Source organism: Pantherophis guttatus, chromosome 1 (assembly GCF_059756535.1).
Source record: "Pantherophis guttatus breed Tessera chromosome 1, ASM5975653v1, whole genome shotgun sequence".
NCBI classification, from domain to species: Eukaryota; Metazoa; Chordata; class Lepidosauria; order Squamata; family Colubridae; genus Pantherophis; species Pantherophis guttatus.
Window position 1 is genome coordinate 111,820,390 of NC_142063.1, and position 20,776 is coordinate 111,841,165.

At 38.9% G+C, this 20,776-nt stretch overlaps 1 protein-coding gene and 1 long non-coding RNA gene across 2 annotated transcripts in view; one reads left to right on the top strand and one right to left on the bottom strand.

The window, feature by feature from the left end:
- LOC117667026 (uncharacterized) overlaps positions 1-20,776 on the bottom strand; it is a 37,743-nt gene that overhangs the window by 16,443 nt on the left and 524 nt on the right. The gene's annotated exons all lie outside the window — the stretch shown is intronic.
- Positions 1,351-20,761, top strand: LOC117667025 (acyl-CoA (8-3)-desaturase-like). Its single transcript, XM_034420172.2, has 12 exons — positions 1,351-1,603; positions 6,514-6,624; positions 7,808-8,005; positions 8,274-8,375; positions 9,047-9,175; positions 9,605-9,662; positions 10,288-10,364; positions 11,466-11,563; positions 15,283-15,379; positions 19,905-19,984; positions 20,430-20,555; positions 20,697-20,761. Exons 1-12 carry the CDS (start codon positions 1,382-1,384, stop codon positions 20,746-20,748), a joined length of 1,350 nt encoding a protein of 449 aa, XP_034276063.2. The 5' UTR covers positions 1,351-1,381; the 3' UTR covers positions 20,749-20,761.

Genomic DNA, 20,776 nt, shown 5'->3' on the forward strand with positions numbered 1-20,776 from the left:
ATGCCTCATATATTAAACGAATTCATTCCATTTTTCACTGTTTTGAACTTTCCCACACTGATGCTTTTTTTTTTTCATGTTCCAAATATAATTATCTTTGCATCTTTGGAATTTCTTTCACTGCATGGCAAGAGTAGCAACTAAATATTTATAATCTTTTAATCTAGTTGCCTCATAAGCATTAAGTAGTCTGCAAGATATACACTCTTTCTCCATATTATGTTCATTATTTGACTCGAGGTGCCTATTATCTATCATTATTTTCTCAATCACTTTATCTTATATATCCATGTGATTTTTCATTGTATTCTCTAAGAATGAAGTTTTTGCTTTGTCCTTGTTACTAAATGATAATCTACCTTCTGTATATTATATTACTGTTCCCTGATATAGGTACCTCCTTGTTTAACTGGGCAGCTGAGACAACATTCATAACTTTTGTTGATTTTGGTAAGAGAATCTAATCCTATATACTTCCAGGGTTCTTCAATTATTCATTCAAGAAACACTGGAGTCCTGCACCTCACCATCACAATGAGGCAGCAGAACAGGACTGAGATGGGGAGATAGTCGGGATCTAAAATTAAACTTTCAGACAAGTTCACAGCATGTTAGCAGTCTTCTAGACATTTTAGACTATAGCTCTTTTAATCCCTGGCTATTAGCTCTGATGGTTGGAATAGACATTCATAACACAAAGCTTCAAGAAGGCAGATGGTTGCATCTTCTCCTCACATTTGTATCTCTTTTCTTAAATTCACAACTATATTGACGTAAGTGTCTCTACCATTTTGAAAATGCACTGGCATCAGGAATTAAATTAGAGGTGATAATGTGCTTGAAAAAGTGAGTGGTTGGAGCATTCCCATGCCTAGCAGGATTTAGAGTTTTGGAAGCAGCCTTATGCAATGCTTCTCTTCCTGAATGGATTTCCCAATTCTCTGCTTTTCTGCTTTTGGTGTTTACAGAAGGAAGATCTTTAAAGTAACTGTTCGTGATGAGGCTGCTAAACTCCTATGGAGAACTGTTATGGAATTTATTCAGTTCTTACCTAGAATATTTTACACAGTTCTTTATTATTCTGTTTTGTATTTTTAAAAAACCCTCAACAACAATATCCTCATTAATCCAGCTTGATACTCTAATACTCTCCAGGTTTATGCTTTCTGAAATAAGAGATGCCTCCTACAGAGGGGAGGAGAAGGAAGCCTTGCAAGACTAAATCTGGAGCAACAGAAGGTTAGTGGCAGTGTGGGTGGTTGATAGAACTGTATATAAAGTTAGCTGCAACATTTAACAGAATCACTTCAACTTTCCACAGGGTAAAAAAATAACACCTCAGGAGTTAGTGGAACAGTAACTCTCAGTTTTTCCAGCCAGGATGCCCCCTCAGTCAGAGGCCAGTGCAGGAAAGCCAGAGATTGAGCCAGGGGTCCCACGGCTCTTCACCTGGGAGGAGGTGGGGCTCCGCACAGGCAAGGGAGACTTGAAGGAAGAGAGATGGCTGGTCATTGACCGAAAGGTTTATGATGTTAGTCAGTTCTATTTGCGGCATCCAGGTGGGCCTCGTCTCATCAGACACTATTCTGGACAAGATGCCACGGTGAGTCCTTGCTAAGGGGAAAGACGGCCTTGGAATGACCTGAAGGCTGCCATAAAACACTGGCTTTGTATGCACACACTCCTAGCTGAGGCCGTATCTTTCTCCAAGGGTCTCAAATAGCAGAATGGGGGGGAGGAATCTTTCTTGTCTGAAGCTGTAGGGAATTCTGACATTACAGAACAGTCATTCTGGGTTGGACGGTCCAATGCTGTAACACAATGCAAGAAAGCTCCAGGTGGTGGTTGTATCGCTTGCCAATTTTGTAGTATTGAGTAGCAAAATTTGACCAAAATTTAAAAACGTAATTGAAAAAAGTTCAGGGAAGAGGCCAGGCAGCTAATGTACAGATGTACAAGTTGATGTGATTTGCAGCCTTTCTTTTTTCCAGTTTTGGGTCAATGTTTGACTGCAGTTAAGTTACTTAACTTTATTGACTTCTAGACAATGTGAACAAAATACAGTTTAGGTTTGAGGATCTGATCAGAAGGTGTTTGTGCAAAAGCATGGACACAGTTTATATTTTGCCTAAGCAAAATTCAGTCTGGCAGACTTTCTCACTGAGAATATATGAGTAATATTGGTAGCATAGAAGTGTGACCTCTACCAAGTATGGCAGGATTTTAGCTTTTTTTAGTAAATACAGTGAGGACTGAATTCAAGTTAAGTTTAGAGTCTGTAGACTCTATTGTATATTTCATAATACAATAGTTTATAGACCCAGAATTTGATTAACATTTTGATTAAATGTTTAAATGAACACACACATATATACACACACATACATGTATATATAAGCCTATGTTATTATTGCTTCAGTGTATGAAGAAAATATAAATATAAGCTAAATGAAAAATTATCAGAACAGAGATGGACTTTTTCTATTTACCTGTTGTAATTTGCATATACAAGGATCAGTAGTTGAGGCTCAGAAAGATCTTCTGTGTTCCTACATATCTATCAGGACTTTCAATCTTGGAAAGTCCCTAAGCGGGTGTGCATAAGCGCACTAGCGTGCCTACCGTCCCTGTCCTACTGTCCCCATTTATATGTAATCATTCTATATGTTTATGGCTATATTTTCCCTATCTATATCCTTTTATTTGTGCCAACTTTTTTCATGTGTCCATGTCTATGTCTATACAGTTACTTGTTTCCTTGTAATTGTTGACAAACAAACAAACAAATAAATATCGGCAGCAGGTGAAAAAGGATCACACTTTTTACAGACATTCTGTTCTAGACATATCTGATAAATACCTGATATATTCTGCCCTCAGATTAACCTCTCACTGAAGGCTCTCTTTAAATTAAACCATCCATTATGGGACATTCAGGCATTGATGGCATACTTGAGACCAAGTCTAGCACTGATATTATTGAAACATCTACATTGCCATTAAATCATAATGCTTTTGGCTATATGAAAAAGAATTATACTGAATGGAAGAATCCATATGCAGACACTCTAAGAATGTGAATATCTTCTGGGAATTCATGTGCATAGGAGATGGCAAAGGGAAGGAAAGGGAATGGGAAAGGAAAGGGAAAACTGGGATGAGGGGTCCTTGAAGCAGGTTAGATAATCATGATGGGTTACAACCCCACTGTCTCTGTTAAGGCCTTCTGACGTAGTGTGATATTTCTTGCTATATGTAGGTTCAGCTGTCTCATATTTTGTTCTGCTGGTGAAGGTTTTTTGGGGTCTATTTCAATATAAACTGAGCATTTGATGGTATATTCTGGATGGAAACTGGAAGCATGTTGGTATGCATGGTGATTTATAAGCTTCCTGGTGTTTATGTGTTCATCATGTGTCTATTATCAGAAAAGTGGACTTGTTGGATACATCTAGGCTTAGGTTGATAATGGGATTGAAGTATTGGAAGTGTTGAAGTCTGATGAAATTTAATATAGGGACTTTCATGGGTACGGATGATGAAAATGTCATCAGTAAATTTCATATAAATTCAGGAGTTAAGAGTTGAGAACATTTGAAATCTTCCACGCATTGCCATATTGCAGAACCATATATGTACACATAAGTGTGCCATTCATGTGCAGTTATATCTGTTGCCAATGTAAAAATAGTGATGAATGAGATCAAAGTCTTGAATTTCTCCTTATTTCTAGGTTGAGTCTCTCCTTGATCAGCTTCCATCCATTATTCCTTGTCTGGCCTTCGGATGCTTTGGAAAATAGGTTGACCCACTCCTCTCTGTGACAGCCTGTCAAATATTGGAAAACTGCTATCATGTCTCCCCAGTCCTTCTCTTCACTAGTCTAGCCATGGCCAAATCCTGTAATTGTTTTTCATATGTTTTAGCCTCCAGTCCCCTAATCATCTTGGTTGTTCTTCTCTGCACTCTTTCTAGAGTCTCAACATCTTTTTTATAGTATGGTGACCAAAACTGGATGCACTATTCTAGGTGTGGTCTTACTAAGGTTTTATAGAGTGGTATTAGTACCTCATGTGATCTTGATTGAATCCCCCTGTTAATGCAATTTAGGATTGCATTGGCACACTATAGGCTCATATTTAATTGGTTGGCTACTAAGTCTCCAAGATCCCTCTCACAGTTACTGCTGTTAAGCCTGTTTTTTTTCAATCTATATGTGTACTTTTGGTTTTTCTTGCTTAAGAGTAAGACTATTTTTCTCTACATTGAATTTCATTTTGTTAGTTAGGGCCCAGTGTTCAAGTCTGTCAAGATCCATCTAGATCTTGAGCCTATCATCTAGGACAGTGGTGGCTAACCTTTTTGCCGTTGCATGACAAAAGCAGGGGGAGTGGGTGGGGTCGCGCACGTGCCTACATCCATAATTTAATGTACCCCACCCCCGCATGGGCACGTGCGACCCTCCTGCTCTCCCCCCACTTTTGGCATGGCACGATGGGCCCGGTAGGCCCGTTTTTCACTCTCCATAGGCCTCAGAGGCTTTCTAGGAACTTAGGGAGGGCGAAAGCAGCCTCCCCCCACCTGAGGCCCTCTGGAGGCCAGAAACGGCCAGATTTCTAACTTCCGGTGGGACCAGAAGGACCGTTTCTCCCCGTCCCCAAGCTAAAGCGGCTTTCTAGGAGCCTGGGGTGAGTGAAAACAGCCTCCCCCACTCCCGGGGGGGGGACCAGAAACAGCCATTTCCCGATTTCCGGTGGGACCAGAAGGCCTGTTTTTTGCTCTCCCCAGGCTCCAGAGGTTTTCTCGGAGCCTGGGGAGGGTGAAAACAGCCCATTTCCCAACTTCTGGTGGGACCAGTGGGATGTCTCTAGATGTTCGCAGATCTGTTTTTTGATTATCTTTTTCAGTATCTTCCCAGGTATTGATGTTACGCAGATTGATCTGTAGTTTCCTGGGTCTGGTTTTTTTTCTTCCTTTTTTGAAGATGGGAACCACATCAGTTGTTCTCCAGTCCTCTGGTAGTTGACAGTGTTCCAGAATTTTTGAAAGATATGGTACAGTGGTTCTGAGATGACATCTGCCAACTCCTTTAGAACTCTGGGATGTAATCCATCAGGTCTGGTGATTTATATTCATCAAGATCAGACAGGTGTTCTCTTACCATTTTTTTTTGTTTATTTTAACTTTTATTTCTAGTCTGTCTTTTACAGTTGTGTTCTTGGTAGGTTGGGCTATAGTTTCTTTTTGTATGAAGACCAATGCAAAGAATGAGTTAAGCAGCTCTGCTTTCTCTCTGCTGCTTATTACGTCTTTGCCACTTTCTCTCTTAGTGGACCAACTGTTTCCTTCATTTTCTTTTCTTGTTATTTGTATGTTGAAAGAAACTTTTTTTATTATCAGGAAGTATGTAGTCTCTCTTGCATAGTGGGATGGGAGCACTGGTAGAATAAGGTTCCTGAAACATAGTCTTCTAGATGTAATGTTTCCAATGTTTGAAAGATGGGATAGGATCAGGGGTGGGGTCCAAAAATTTTAACAAAGGATTCTCTTCCTGGTTGCTGGGTGGATGTGGCCATGGTGGGCATGGCCTAGTCGGCCTCCTGCACCATGGCGGATGGGGGCGCTTTTACTCTCCCTGGATTCTAGAGGTTTTCCTTGAGCCTCTGGGAGGGCAAAAATGGCCTCCCCAGGCTCTGGAGGCCCTCTGGAGGCCAGAAACTTCCGAACTCCTGAACTTCTGGTAGGCCCGTTTTTCACCCTCCTGAGCCTCTGCACGTGCCCTGCACTCACCTGCATCCAAAATGGGCCACGTGGGGACTCCTGGGCAGAGTGGGAGGGGCAGGGCCAGCTAGAAGTGGGATTTGAGGATTCTCCAAACTTCATAGAATCTTAGCTAGAGGTTCTCCCGAACCCCTGTGAACCCCCAGCAGCCAACCCCTGGATAGGATTGCATGTTTATATATTTTGGGTAAAAGGCAGAAGATGCCTGATAAGTGTTTCTGCAATGTCTGCACATAGATTCAATCCTGTATGTCCTTAGGAAATTCTTCCATGTGATTGCGCAATTCATTGTGATGAATTATGTGGTAGTCAGTGCGGTACAATATTGGAGGGTTGCCTTTTAGTTTCATACACTTAATCAAACACATTCATAATGACAACTATTCCTCATTTGTCAGCTTGTTTAATTATAAAAATATTGTTGTTCTTAAAACCTTAGATGGTATCGCAGTTCATGGCAGTCTGTCACCACATAACAGTGAAGCACAGCAAGTATAAGGTGACAACTGACAGTGGGGTTATTTTTTTAAAAAAAATTCTATAGATTATGTTTTTATTATTTGTAAGCCTCCTAGAGTCACTATGAACGAGTAGACGGCTATATAAAATTTGTAAATAAATTGTGTAAGGAGCTTTTTCTTTAAATGATGATTGTGACTTGGGTTTATTGGTGAGAGCAATAAACCCTAACCTTATTTGTGTGTGTGTGTGTGTATGTATGTATGCTTTTAGGATGCCTTTACAGCTTTCCACAAGGATAAGGACCTGGTAAAGAAATATTTGAATTCCCTCCTAATTGGAGAGCTTGCCCCAGATCAACCATGTTGTGAGCCCAACAAAAATGTGAGTATTGGGTGATCTCAGCTGTTGGATTCCTTTTGCAGAACCTTTATTTTAGATAGTTAGGCATACGTGTGTGTGTGTGTGTGTGTGTGTGTGTGTGTGTGTGTGTGTGGTAAAAAAATAGGTAAAGGACAGCTAAATCTAATTTACATCCATACTATCCACTTTTTCTCTTCATATTTTTCTATTAGAAAGTGAAGATGAGTGGCCACCAGAAATGTGATAGACAGATAGACAATCAAGAGATATTCTTACAAACTTTAATTGTTTCATCTATGTCTATTTATCATTTCATTCATTATCTATTGCACTTTTAACTTCTCTCTCTCTCATTTTAAGGATATCCAGTCACAACTTTCTCAGTCTTCCCCTTGACCCATTCACCTCTTACTAATTTGTTTTACAGGTCGATCCTCATTCATTCTTTTTCACTGATCAAATCACCTCTACATATTTATTTCATACAGTCACTCACTTTTGTATTTAATAAACTTCACTTAGGATCTTTTAACCCTATCTATTTCTTTTACTACTTTTCAGTACCTCATTCCTATTAGAGATTTTTACTATTACTGCTATATTATTATAGTTCTTGGTTCTTTGTTTTAAGATCTGGATGTCCTGTTTAATGTAAAGACAGAAGGGCAGTAGGAAGCATTTTCCAGATGAGACATTGACTTAGTCAATGACTTAGATAATATTTTCTGGTCATCAAGTAGTATCATTGAAATAAATCTTTGGGTATTGACTTCATTCCCTTTATTATTTAATTGAAAGGAAAATGCATAGTAATTTTTGAAAGCACTCTGCTTTTCTCCCCATTCTGAGGAGAAAATATTAGGTCCCACATGTGAGAATCCCAAAACCTCTGGGCTGTGGAATCAAGATGATAGACCATTATTTAGTTATGTATTGCATTTACATCATGCACTTTCTTTGAATCTCCAGATGACATAAATGGGGGTTTCCTTAATTTATCTCAGCAAGTTGTGTTACAACTTGGTCTGAGAAAGAGCAACTGATCCTAAGTCACTCAATAAGCTGCATGGTCAAGTGGTTCATCCTGGTGCAAATCCAACCTTAGGTTTAATACATAAAACTCAAGATGAGCTTTTGGTCTGATCTACCAAAAGGGTTCTAATGTTCTGAAGCAAATAAACAAACCTGTCATCACTTCTTGTAGGAAATGCTGGTAAAGGATTTTCATGAACTGCGTGCAACAGTGGAGAAGATGGGGCTCTTGAAGTCAAGATTCAGCTTTTTTGCTTTCATGTTTCTGCATGCTTTCATACTAGACATTGCATCTTGGTTTACTATCTGGTATTTTGGAAAATCCTGGGTGCCTTTCCTCCTTGGAGTAGCAATGTTCACCGTTGGACAGGTAACCTCTTTGTGTTGCAGAGCATAGTAGTGTTGTAGAACAGTCTTCAACATATTTAGAACAATTTAATTGCTTTCGTAATTTAACACCTTGTGCACTTATCTCAGTTTTCAATTCTTTGAGCTGTTGAATCTGAACATAGCAATTCAACTACACACACATATTAAGAAAAATGCTTTAGTGGTGTTCCTCTACCAATTAATTCATGCAGAAAAAATGTGGAGAAATTATATACATATGTGTCATGTTTGTTGATTTTTACTTCCAGATCCAGTATGGTTTTCTCCAGCATGATTTTGGCCATGTGTCAGTCTTTGAAAAGCTCAAGTGGAACAGAGTAGCTCACTTCGTGGTGTTTGGCATTCTTAAGGTCAGAATCCATCCAAGAGAAGGGAAAATTTAAGTGATGATTTGTGATGATTTATATATTTGAAATTAGGCGTGCCTATCCATCTTTATTTTCTGTCTCTAGGGTTTTGAAAAATAGGATAAGTATAATGAACACTTTTATAGAACCCTTTAAACACTGAAGGGCTGAAAATATAAGATCATCTTTTTGCAATATCTCTGTAAAGACTGATAGTATTATTAGTGCTTCCTTACAGAAAAGGGAGATGGCATTAAGAGAAATATAGTCAGTCTACATTTCATAGCTATGAATCATTTTTAACAATACTGCACTATACTTGCTTTGTTTTTTCACTACTGAAGAGAAAGTAACAGAATGTTTCTAGTCTATTTTTGTTTCACACAAACACATTTAGCATCAAAACTGCAATTTTCAATAGCCAGTCTTGGGATGAAATCCTTTTCAGATGCTTAATAGGAAGGAGAAGAAATGAAGCTAGTTTGCACAAAAATGATGGAGGTCAAGAGTCCTGCCACTGTACACAATTCAATTCCTATTAGATGGGAGGAAGTGTAAACCAACAGAACTGGTTTTTGTTTTATTTTGTTCATAGATAGTCAGTGGGAATACATAGGATACAGCATTATTGACAAATAGATGGAATTCATGTTTGTTCTTCTGTACTTATCAAGGGAGGACCAGTGAGCCAATGGAACCACATGCATAACCAGCATCACGCCAAACCCAACTGCTTCCGCAAGGACCCTGATCTCAACACGCACCCATTCATTTTCAGCCTGGGGAAGAAACTTTCCTTGGAGGTAAATAAATAGAAAGTCTTAGGCAGACAAAAGACTCTGAAAAAATATTAGCAGTACTAAAAGAAGAAAAAAAAACACCACCACCATATGTCTGATGAGCAATCTAGGAAAGTAGAAAGAAAGGATTCTTTCTATCTCTCATATTTCTTTATAGCAACTCTCACTGCGGTTGGATTGGTTCAGGCACTGCTTTATTTTCTAGTCTCTGTTTCTGTAATGAATCTGTCAAACTTCTTTTCTTCTTTTGGATAACATCAGAGCCTGTTGTTACATTTCAGTTTCTCCGGACTATTTGGCACTTAAAGAAGAGAAGGCCCATGATTAGAAAGTTGTTCCTGTCTTAACAGAAGAATGGGCCCTGACAACTTGACTGATGTGAAATTTACATAGTTGTCAATTTAACTGTTTGCTCTCTTTCTCCTTGTGCAGCTCGGAAAGAAGAAAAGGAAGTATATGCCTTATCAGTACCAACAATATTACTTTGCCTGTAAGTGTTTTACCATGTTTACAGGTGCCTAAATGTGGAGGAGAATAACCAATGAAGTCATATACAGTATCAAAACTATAAAGCAGAACAGACTATGAGAAACCAATGTCACACAGGTTGGGATTATTTTTATTGGAATACCTAGAGAAGGCGTGTCAAACTCGCAGCTCACGGGCCAGATGTGTCACACACTGGCCACGCCCACCACATTTTAGTGAAGAGGAGAAAGTCGTGATATGTCACGTGACGACAACATGATGCCATGAGTTTGACACCCCTGACCTAGAGTAACAGGATCTTGTGAATATGGATGTGTTCTTCCTTTATGTGAACCAGGGAGTTGCCTGAGATATTTGCTCAAATTACTTTCTTGGCAAGGACTCATTGCTTTGATAGCAACTATTCTTCCTAGCTTTCAAGGCCATTCCCTATTCCCTCTCCATCAGTTCTCTCAATCACTACAGAAATAGCCTGATGAGCATTGGGGAAATAGGTCAGGGAATAAGGTGGTTAATTTAATGCCAAATGGGATTCAGAGGCAGATGTTTTTTCCCTCTAGGATATATTCTACTTTACTTTAGTCACACACTCATTTTTGTATTCTCCTTTTGTATTTTTATATTAGTCTTTGCCCCATTGATGTTTACAATTGGTGCCCAAGTGGTTTGCTATCGCTATTTATTTCAAAGAAAAAAATGGTTGGTAAGTCATAACACCTCTTTATTTTAGGAGATTGATGTGTGGTCAAATGTAACACATAAAGGCCTGAATCCTCCTTCTTTCTAATGAGCTACAGGAGATGCATTACAAAATGCAAGTTGCTTTCTTTCCTTAATCCCCCACAATATCATGGGAACGTTCCCTGCCATTCATGATTTCATTGGCCTTCCCTCTTGTCAGCACCATGGAACAGAAAATATAACTGGTTTGCTTGGGAAGGGAAGGGTAAACAATAGGCAAATGGTACAAGGAAAGCCAAGGAATGCTTGTCACAGCTGCAAAGAGCTAACCACAGAATCTACCCTGATGTTAATAATGATGTTAACAATGAACCTGTTCCACTGGGTTACATCAGGCATTAGTGAAGTAATCTCCTAGACTATGAATCTTTCCCAAGCCAACCTGAAAGTCAGAAAACAAGCATACACTCCTCCAGGCAGAGATAGTGGCAACAGCGGAGCAGAAAGTGATGAGGAGCAGAGGAAGAGATTGCCAGAAGATTGCATTTCTAACTGCCATGGATATTGGGGTGCATTTGCAGAGGGATGGGGAGAGATTATCTGGGCACTGATATGGGGAGTACAGATACAGTTTAATAATAATAACAGTGCTTCCAGTTAGAATTTATATCATGGTTATAAAACTTCATTCCTCCCCATGGGTGCAAAAAAACCCACTACTCAGGTTGAGTCATGCCACTATCCATTGCAATTCTCAGCCACTGCAAAAGACATTGAAACCTTTAGCAGCTTCAAGAATTCCATTTCTGTCGTAGAGAAATTCTTTCCATTTTGATGTAGAGCAAGGTTTCTGCACAACTGATGCTAGTATGCTCCACCATCACTCTTTTTTATCATTGTGGGAGTTTTACTAGATGCACAAATGAAGAGACCCTGAAAGTCCTTCAGCACTACACCTATAGGCACTACACTGCCTATTAATCTCTGCATGTTATTGCATTATAGCCTTTAGCATCTCTATTTGCCATATTGCTGCTACTGTAATTAATCTGACATTGACAAAGGAACTATGATAATGATCCACGTTACTATTGTGCTTATTTAACACTCTGTTCTTTGACAGGAGCTGTTTAACTCTCTTTTCTATAACTTCCGTGTCTGCCTCATGTATGTTCCTTTAATGGGATTTAAGAGCTTTATGGCTTACTACTGGTTAACCAGGTAATAATGATTATGTAAAACTCTACCCTGCTGCTATCTAATGCCAACTAATGCTTTTAAACACTGTAAAGTCAAAAGGCGACCTTCAATATGTACATAGCTAGCTTTGTTTACCACTCTGAAAAAAATAATGAGGTCTCCATTTCTTGTTGACTTAATATGGGGATCTAAACAAATAAACTCCTGTTAAAATTAGTATACACTGTTACCGATCACTATTACTGATTTGAGAAATACAATAAAAATCTTTCATAAGGTGCATGCCATAAAAGGGCAACAAGTAATATCTGTATATATGACTATATTGTTTGGGCTTTTTAACTTAAAAAATGATATGTCATCCTTCCTCAAGGTCACCTCAAACTAAAAACAACCATGCTCTTGAAAAGAGCATGGTTCACCACAATGATCTTGATCAAACTCTTGTTATTGTTTGGTCATCACCAATTATCATAGTATTATTTACCAATACCTCTACAGCCACCAATTATCAGTCTCAAATGTTCTTCACTAATTGCCAAATACCGGTAGCTTCATCTGAAAACAGAGATTGGTGTTTAAAAGCTTGATCTTACACTATGAGCAGGTTGGTATTTCTTTAAGGATTGGTCTGGTACTTTTATCCTCAGAAAAAAATATATTGTTATTTATTTGTCCTGCTCTTCACAGTTGGATAAAAACTGCATCTCAGTGGCTTCATCCAGGGAATGAGGGCATTTGGAGAGCTGCTTCCATATACATATACAGCCTGTCTCCCAACTTGTGTTTTATCCAATCTACCTCACGGCAAAAGGCCTCAAATGTAGTTTTGCTAACATGCCATTTTGTAGCCCTAAAACCCTCTCAGAAGTTGTTGGAACAATTAGCTATAAAGCTGATCCTACACCAGTGAAATGAAGGAATTTTAAACTTCTTCAATGTTTTCACAAATCAGTCCTCTGTTACAATCTGGCTAGCAATCTACCTGAAAGATTGTTTCCTAAACAAACTGACAAACACACAAATGCATGCTGCAAAATGCCTAGATCAGTGGTTCTCAACCTTCCTAATGCTGCGACCCTTTAATACAGTTCCTCATGTTGTGGTGACCCCCAACCAGGGGTGGGTTCTAAAATTTTTTACTACCGGTTCTGTGGGCGTGGCTTATTTTGTGGGTGTGGCTTGGAGGTCATATGACTGGATGGGCGTGTGATCGGGTGGTCATGACTATGTGTATAGGGACTACTCAGAGGGCTGAAAAAAGTCATTTCTGACAGGTCCTCGCGCTTTTGACTGGTCCTCACACTTATGACCATCCTCACATTTATGCCCGTGCAGCATTCTTAACAACCATGTCACTCATTTCACAACTGCTTCTCTTCACTATGGTGATAAGATAGGGCAAAAAACGTAAAATGTGAGGACAGTCGTAAATTCGAGGACTGGTCAAAAGTGTGAGGACCAGTCAAAAATAACTTTTTCAGCCCTCTGAGTAGTCCATATGCATAAAAGGATACAGCAATAGAGAGGGATGAAGGAAGGGAAGGGAAATTAGAGTAAGGGTGAGGGTAAGAGAGGGAGGAAGAGAGGAGGAGAAGGAGAAAGGAAGAGGAAATAGGGAGGAGAAGAAGAGGGGGGAAGAGAAAGTAAGAAGGAAAGAAAAGAGAGAGGTGGTAGGTTTGAAGAGAAAGATTGCTGTACAATAAAAAAAAGATGAAAGGGAAGAAAACCAACCCCAAACAAATATAAAGATATTAAGATAAAGAATGAATTGTTAAACTTTAAAGAATAAAAGAGAACAAATATGAATAAATAGCAATAATTAGAAACACACATACAAACATACAATGTATTTTCTTTGAACAGAGTATTTGGCCGGTTCACAAATTTAAACAGTGTTTAGTCATATTTATTCCTCATCTATTTTTTTTAAAAACCAATATTACCCTTCATCCTCATCTCTAATCTTAATCAAATTCAATTTTTCCCTTCTATTCTATATTAAACCCCTTCGCATTGTCATCTATATTTATATCCATCCTCACATTGGTTAATTATGTAATTATGTAATGCAGTTGTTTAATACAAATTCAACATTTTAATATAAATCAATTAGTTATATAACTATCTTTTTTGTATATTAATCAATATGAACATGAATATTCCAATTATTTCCATGCAATCCAATTTCTTACAAATCAATTAATTATATTTACATAATAATAATAATAATAATAAGCCAAATAATTTCCCCCATATATTCCTCCAAACCACAACTTAACCATTTCTGCTTTCAACACAATATACAATTAATAGTATCTCAATTATTACAATTCCCTAGTTAAATAGAACTTTTTTTCTTTTGTGTTTTAAAATCTTGAATCTCCTCTTTTGCCCTAAATTTCCCATTGTTTGCAGTTTTGCATCTACCTTTTTTGGTGAGGAAAAAGAAAAAGAAAAAGAAAAATCTCTCTGCCTCATTTTGTCATGTTGGAACAAAGACCCTGCTTTACTTTCAGTTTCGCTTTTTCAGCATAACTAGGGGAAAAAAAATCTGCTCCAGCAATTTACCTCTTTGCAGCTAGCTAGCAACAAAGCCCTCTGCAAAACAGCTGAGAGCAAATCAGCTGATAGTCGGGAGGCTGATCAAATCAACTTATGGTAATTAACCTATACTGAAGCTGAAAGGGGCTGTTTTTTCTATTTTTGCAGGCATCGGTCTACTCATTTGTTTTCTTTTAACACTGATCAGCTGTAGGGCGGCCCTTTGAAGCCCCGCGGCAAGAATTTAAATTTTTTTTCCCTCTAGCCATCAGCTGGGACTCAGGAGGCAGCAACAGATTGGGAGTGGGCGGGGTAAGCGAACGGCGAACTGCGATCCAACAGAGGTAGAGGGTGAGGGTGAGTGAAGGTGTGGGGGGAGGGAGAGAGGGCTTTGGCGACCCCTGTGAAATGGCCGTTCAACCCCCTTTGAGATTTTTTGTCAAGTTAGAGGAAGGAGCTGTTTGTAACTCATATGTCATTAAAAGCTCTGGAGACAATGCCTGTAGTGATATTCAAGCTAGAAGAAGATCACTATTCTGTTCAGGGGCTGGGATTCTTGGTGTAGCTGTTGGCCAGTTTAAACTGAGCAACAATTGGCTCAGGGTGATGTGTGAAGCCCAAAATCACAACTATATAACTAACATTGAGCTAAAAGTGTTTTGATCAATTGATAGTGAGGACACAATGGAGAAATCAGGCTGGTTTTAAAGTATATTGAGAATTGAGAAAATGGGAAGTGATTATGGAAAAGGAGCTGTGAAGGCAATTACAGACATATCTTAAGCACTTTCCCCCTTCTTTAGACACTAAGCTGAATTTAAGCACTTTTATCCACCTTTCTTGCCCAATAGGTAATCCAAATGTGCGCAGTTCATCAAGTTGTGTAACTAATAGTACTACTTGCTTAATTGAGAACTCTGAAGAACATGAATTTTAGAATACCTGAAACTTCTAACTAGGTATGAGGGCTTAAAGTTGACAGATTGTACAAGTTTATTACAAAATACCATAGCTTTAACTCCCTGATTTTACCTATAAAAATTATGCTTCTGTATAATCTGTTAGTGCAATGATGTGGTAATAGTAATTATCATGTTATGTTTTGGGCTGAGAAAACCAAAGTAGTTTTATTAGTGAGTGAACCATTTAAAGAATTTGTTTGAATCACTCTTGTTATTGTTTGTATGTCTACACAGGTACTTAGAAGCTGCATGGTTTATCTGGGTCTCACAGATGAACCACATTCCAATGAATATTGACTATGATCAGAATTTAGATTGGTTCTCTGTCCAGGTGAGATAGTTTCTATTTAAAGAGGAAATTTTCTTTCTTTGGATAATCTTATTCAGAAATGTTGGGTCCTCAATTCTGAAACACAGGGCCAGATCATGCTGCTGTTTTCTTAAATATTTCATGCCCTTATCTACATGGAAACATGGTCTTATAAAGAGCAGGTAATACAAATGGAATGCCTATGCTGGCAGCTAGAACTCATTCCCATATTGCAGTTTCTGGGAAAATTACAATTGCACAGTGATGCCCTTTCTCATCTCATGGAGAAAAGTTACAGGGACCAACAATAAACTCATTAACAGTAGATGAACAGTAGATGATGAGATGGTAAACAATGTAGTACATTGCCTGTTAATCTCCCTTGCTTCTTCAGTAAAGCAGGAACAGCACCAATGCTATTCATCCTCCATCCAAAAGGACATTATATAATTCCACATTCCCACATGTGGAGTCCAATTCACATCTCCAGAGGATGGTAGGGGACAGGAAGGCCTGGAGGAAAGCTATCCATGGGGTCGCAATGGGTCAGACACGACTTTGCAACTAACAACAATAACAGTAGTATGCAGCCAGTAGATAGCAGTGTTTAGAAGTTTGGATCTATAGTATATATTCTATGTTTTTTGTACTAAGTAGAGATTCCTGTTACAGTTCAGCAATTAAGCAGTAAAGCACATGGTGACTGTACTCTTTATTTGATCTGTGGTGCTATATATCAGCAGAATTTCTAACATGGAGGGAGTCTAATTCTCCTGATGGTAGTTACAGCAATCTCCCCAGGAAGGGTAGAGTGACTGTGTACATGTGAAAAAAAACCCTATCCAATGATTCATTTTTTTAAAAGCATGTTTTTTCATGCTTTATTGGTGCCATTTTCCTTTAGGGCTTTTTACCAGATATTATGGGAGTAGAGATTGGATTGGATACACTCAATTTCAAACTGTGGTTTAGACAATATAATTAAGGGATGAGACTAAATGAATAGATTATGTGAATAGGCCTCTGGCTAGCATTAGGCAATTTAAAGTTGATACCTGAAACCTGATCACAGTGATGCAAGTTAACAAGAGAAACAGCATAAGGTTGTTGTGACATTAATAACAGATGATTTCTGCATAGATAACCTGACCTATCACAAAGAGAGAATGAAAGATGATGAGAGACAAGATAGGTTTTCTCTTTTTTTAACAGTAAATCCTAAATACAAATGTACAATGACTAGTTCTATATCATCTTTTATGTCCTCCAAATGTAAGTTAGTGTCATCCTGTATTATATCATTACTGTTGGTACAGCCTTACCAACCACATATATGTTACCCATGTATATATTTCATTTGGATTCTACCTTTTCTTTATGGAACTTGCAGCCAGTTTTTAAGGTAGTTCTAAAGATTGGTTTATTCATGCACAGTTTTCCTGTTCTAATTTCTCTTTTGTTTTATTTTTATAGTAGCATGATATAACTCCCGGGGATGGGAAATGGTTAACTGCTAATGTATATTTATATTATTATTTTTATTAAAATTGGAGGGTACATTAATTCATATGATTTAGTTATATCCAGTTTTGATTTCTGTTTGGAATAAAATTAAAGCCCATAAAAGTAGATTTATGAACAAATGTTTATATAAATGTTATTTTGAATATATTCCAAAATCATGCAAGCTGCTTTTTAAAGGAATTACATGAATTATGAATTATTTTGTTGTTGTTAGTTGCAAAGTCGTGTCCGCAACCCCATGGACAATGTTCCTCCAGGCCTTCCTGTCCTCTACCATCCTCTAGAGCAGTGGTCCCCAACCCCCGGTCCGCGGACCGGTGCCGGGCCGTGGAGTACCTGGCACCGGGCCGCACAGCGGCCGGGGGACATGAACGCTGCAGCGCAAAGGCTCCTGGGCCGTGCGCAATGGGCCATGCGCAAAAGCTCCTGGGCCGTGCCCCCACCCCTGCGCGCGCTCAGCGGGCCGCGGCGATAAAAAGGTTGGGGACCACTGCTCTAGAGTCATTTAAAGCTCACGCCTACTGCTTCAGTGAATCCATACAGCCACCTCATTCTCTGTCGTCCTCAGCCTTTCTTATGGTCCAACTGTCACAGCCATACATTGCAACTGGGAAAACCATAGCCTTGACTATACGCACTTTTGTTGGCAGGGTGATGTTGTTGCTTTTTAGAATGCTGTCTAGATTTGCCATAGCTTTCCTCCCCAGGAGCAAGTGTTTTTTAATTTCTTGGCTGCAGTCCTCATCTGCAGTGATCTTGGAGCCCAGGAAAATAAAATCTGTCACTTCCTCCATTTCTTCCCCATCTATTTGCCAGGAATTGAGAGGGCTGGGTGCCATGATCTTAGTTTTCTTAATATTGAGTTTCAAGGCAACTTTTGCACTCTCCTTCTTCACCAGCATCAAGAGGCTCTTTAGTTCCCCTTCACTTTCTGCCATTAGAGTGGTATCATCTGTATATCTGAGATTGTTGATATTTCTCCCAACAATCTTAATTCTAACTTTTGATTCATCTAGCCCCGCCTTTCTCATGATGTGCTCTGCATATAAGTTAAATAGGCAGGGTGACAGTATACAGCCTTGCCAAACTCCTTTCCCAATTTTGAACCAATCAGTGGTTCCATGTCCAGTTCTCACTGTTGCTTCTTGACTCGCATATAGGTTTCTCAAGAGACAAATAAGATGGTGTGGAACTCCCATCTCTTTAAGAACTTGCCACAATTTGTTGTGATCCACACAATCAAAGGCTTTAGTATAGTCAATGAAGCAGAAGTAGATATTTTTCTGGAATTCCCTAGCTTTCTCCACGATCCAGCGTATGTTGGCAATTTGATCTCTAGTTCCTCTGCCTCTTTGAAATCCTGCCTGTACTTCTGGTAGTTCTCAATCCACATACTGCTGGAGCCTAGCTTGTAGGCTTTTAAGCATAACTTTACTAGCATGTGAAATGAGTGCAATGGTGTGATAGTTTGAACATTCTTTGGCATTGCCTTTCTTTGGAATTGGAATGTAAACTGACGTTTTCCAATCCTGTGGCCATTGTTGGGTTTTCCAAATTTGCTGGCAAATTGAGTGTAGCACTTTTACTGCACCGTCTTTTAAGATTTTAAATAGCTCAGCTGGTATACTGTCACCTCCACTAGCTTTGTTGTTGCTCAGATTTCCTAAGGCCCATTTGACTTCACATTCTAGGATGTCTGGCTCGAGGACAATGACCACCCCATCTTGGTTATCAGGGACATTAAGTTCGTTCTTGTATAGTTCTTCTGTGTAATTTTGCCACCTCTTCTTAATCTCTTCTGCCTCTGTTAGGTCCCTGCCATTTTGGTCCTTTATCATGCCCATCTTTGCATGAAACGTTCCCTTCAAATCTCCAATTTTCTTGAAGAGATCTCTGGTCCTCCCTATTCTATGGTTTTCTTCTATTTCTTTGCACTGTTCATTTAAGAATGTATTCTTATCTCTTCTAGCTATTATCTGGAATTATGCATTCAATTAAATTATAGTGAACCAAGTAAATGGTATTGAAAGACTGGGAAAACTCTATTTCTGGATATTAAGGACTGGATTCAAGAAAATGTAACATTTTTTTTAAAAAAGCTATTTTTTTCTAACCAAGTAAACATTTTAAAAATTGTTTCTGTTTTCTGTTTTATTTAATTAAAACACAATAATAATTCATAAATTATTTTAGAATGGTACCTTCTTTTGAAAATAGAAAAATTATTGGTCTAAATCTGTTTGCTGATGGCTGAATGGAGATTTGGATGCTGCTCTTCTTGATCCAAACCTAATGTCATAACTTTCACAGAAGTAATTACATAATATTTCCATGTCTACTTCTAAAGAAATAGTTCAATAAGGTTGACTCAGAGAATCCAACTTTAGATTCACAGGTTGGTTGATTCACTCCAAAAGAGAATTACATTTCTCCTGAAAAGAAGCTAGCCTGTTAAGCAGAATAAGCCATTGAATCTGAAATGTCACCAATATCCTAGTCCCGTGATGGCGCACCTCTGGCATGCTTGTCAGAAGTGGCACACAGAGCCATCTCTCTGGGCACGCCAGCTGTTGCCTGTTGGTCTTCTGAGTTTTGGCATGCGCATGCATACTGGCCAACTGGTTTTCGCACACATGGGAGCACTGGAAACTGGAAGAGCAGCTGCTGTTCTGGTTTCTGATGCTCCCCTATCCGTGGGTACGGGCTCCCATTTCAGCATTCAGTGCCAAAAAGGTTCACCAACACTGTCCTAGTCTGTGCAAATTTCTCCCCATACATATATATCATTGGATTTCATCGTATGCACATAGTACCAGTGCAGTAGTTTCCTGCCCTGGATTGCCTGGCCTAGATTCAGGAATATTTCTAATGTCCTTCTGGGCAGTGACCATATTATAAATGTAAAATGAATGATGGTTTACAATACTGTAAACTGATAGAATTATTTGCACCATTGATAGAAACTAGGAAGAAACATGAAGGAAATCATTGGAACTCTACATGTTTTTTATTTCCCCCTTAGCTCTCAGCAACATGTAACGTGGATGAATCTCTATTCAATGACTGGTACACTGGGCACTTGAATTTCCAAATTGAACATCAGTAAGTACAAGCTATATACAGTATATAATGCAGTTTTTGTACAGCTTTTGTCACCACTGTAAGGTCTGTAAGGGGCATGCATAAGCATGCCAACGTGCCTACCCTCCCTGTCCTACTGTCCCCATTTATTCGTATCCATATCCTGTATTCATAATCATGTTTATATCTATATCTGTTACCTTATACATGTTTGACAAATAAATAAATGAAAATAAATAAATAAATAATCAGAAGGATCTCAGCTTGTTCATCCCTACCCAAAACTCTTTGAGAACCAGACAGGTGAAAGTTATCCCCTTCTGTATCAACCTGCCTGTATGCAGTACTGAGTAGGAAAGGAGAACTCTCCAGCATTGAGATGGGAAGGGCAGTAATAACAGCAGGATCCAAATTACAGAAGTATCTTCTACTGTGTCCTCTTGATATATTCCCTCTCTTTCCATAGTCTTTTTCCAACCATGCCTCGACATAATTATTACAAAGTGGCTCCCCTGGTGAAATCCCTCTGTGCCAAGCATAACATTAAGTATGAGTGCAAGCCCATGCTCACTGCTTTTGTGGATGTATTCCGGTAAGTATGAGCCAACAGGAAAAAGGGCATTTGCAGGCATGTCATCAAGAGAATATCTCAAGTAAACAGTAGCATGAAAGAACTCACTGGTGTGCAAATGTGCTTTTGACTGATGTGTTCCCTGTTCTTTCCCCCCTGCAGCTCTCTGAAGGAATCAGGAAAGGTCTGGCACAATGCTTATTACCAGGAATAAAATCAATACCAGTGAGGAATTGGGATGG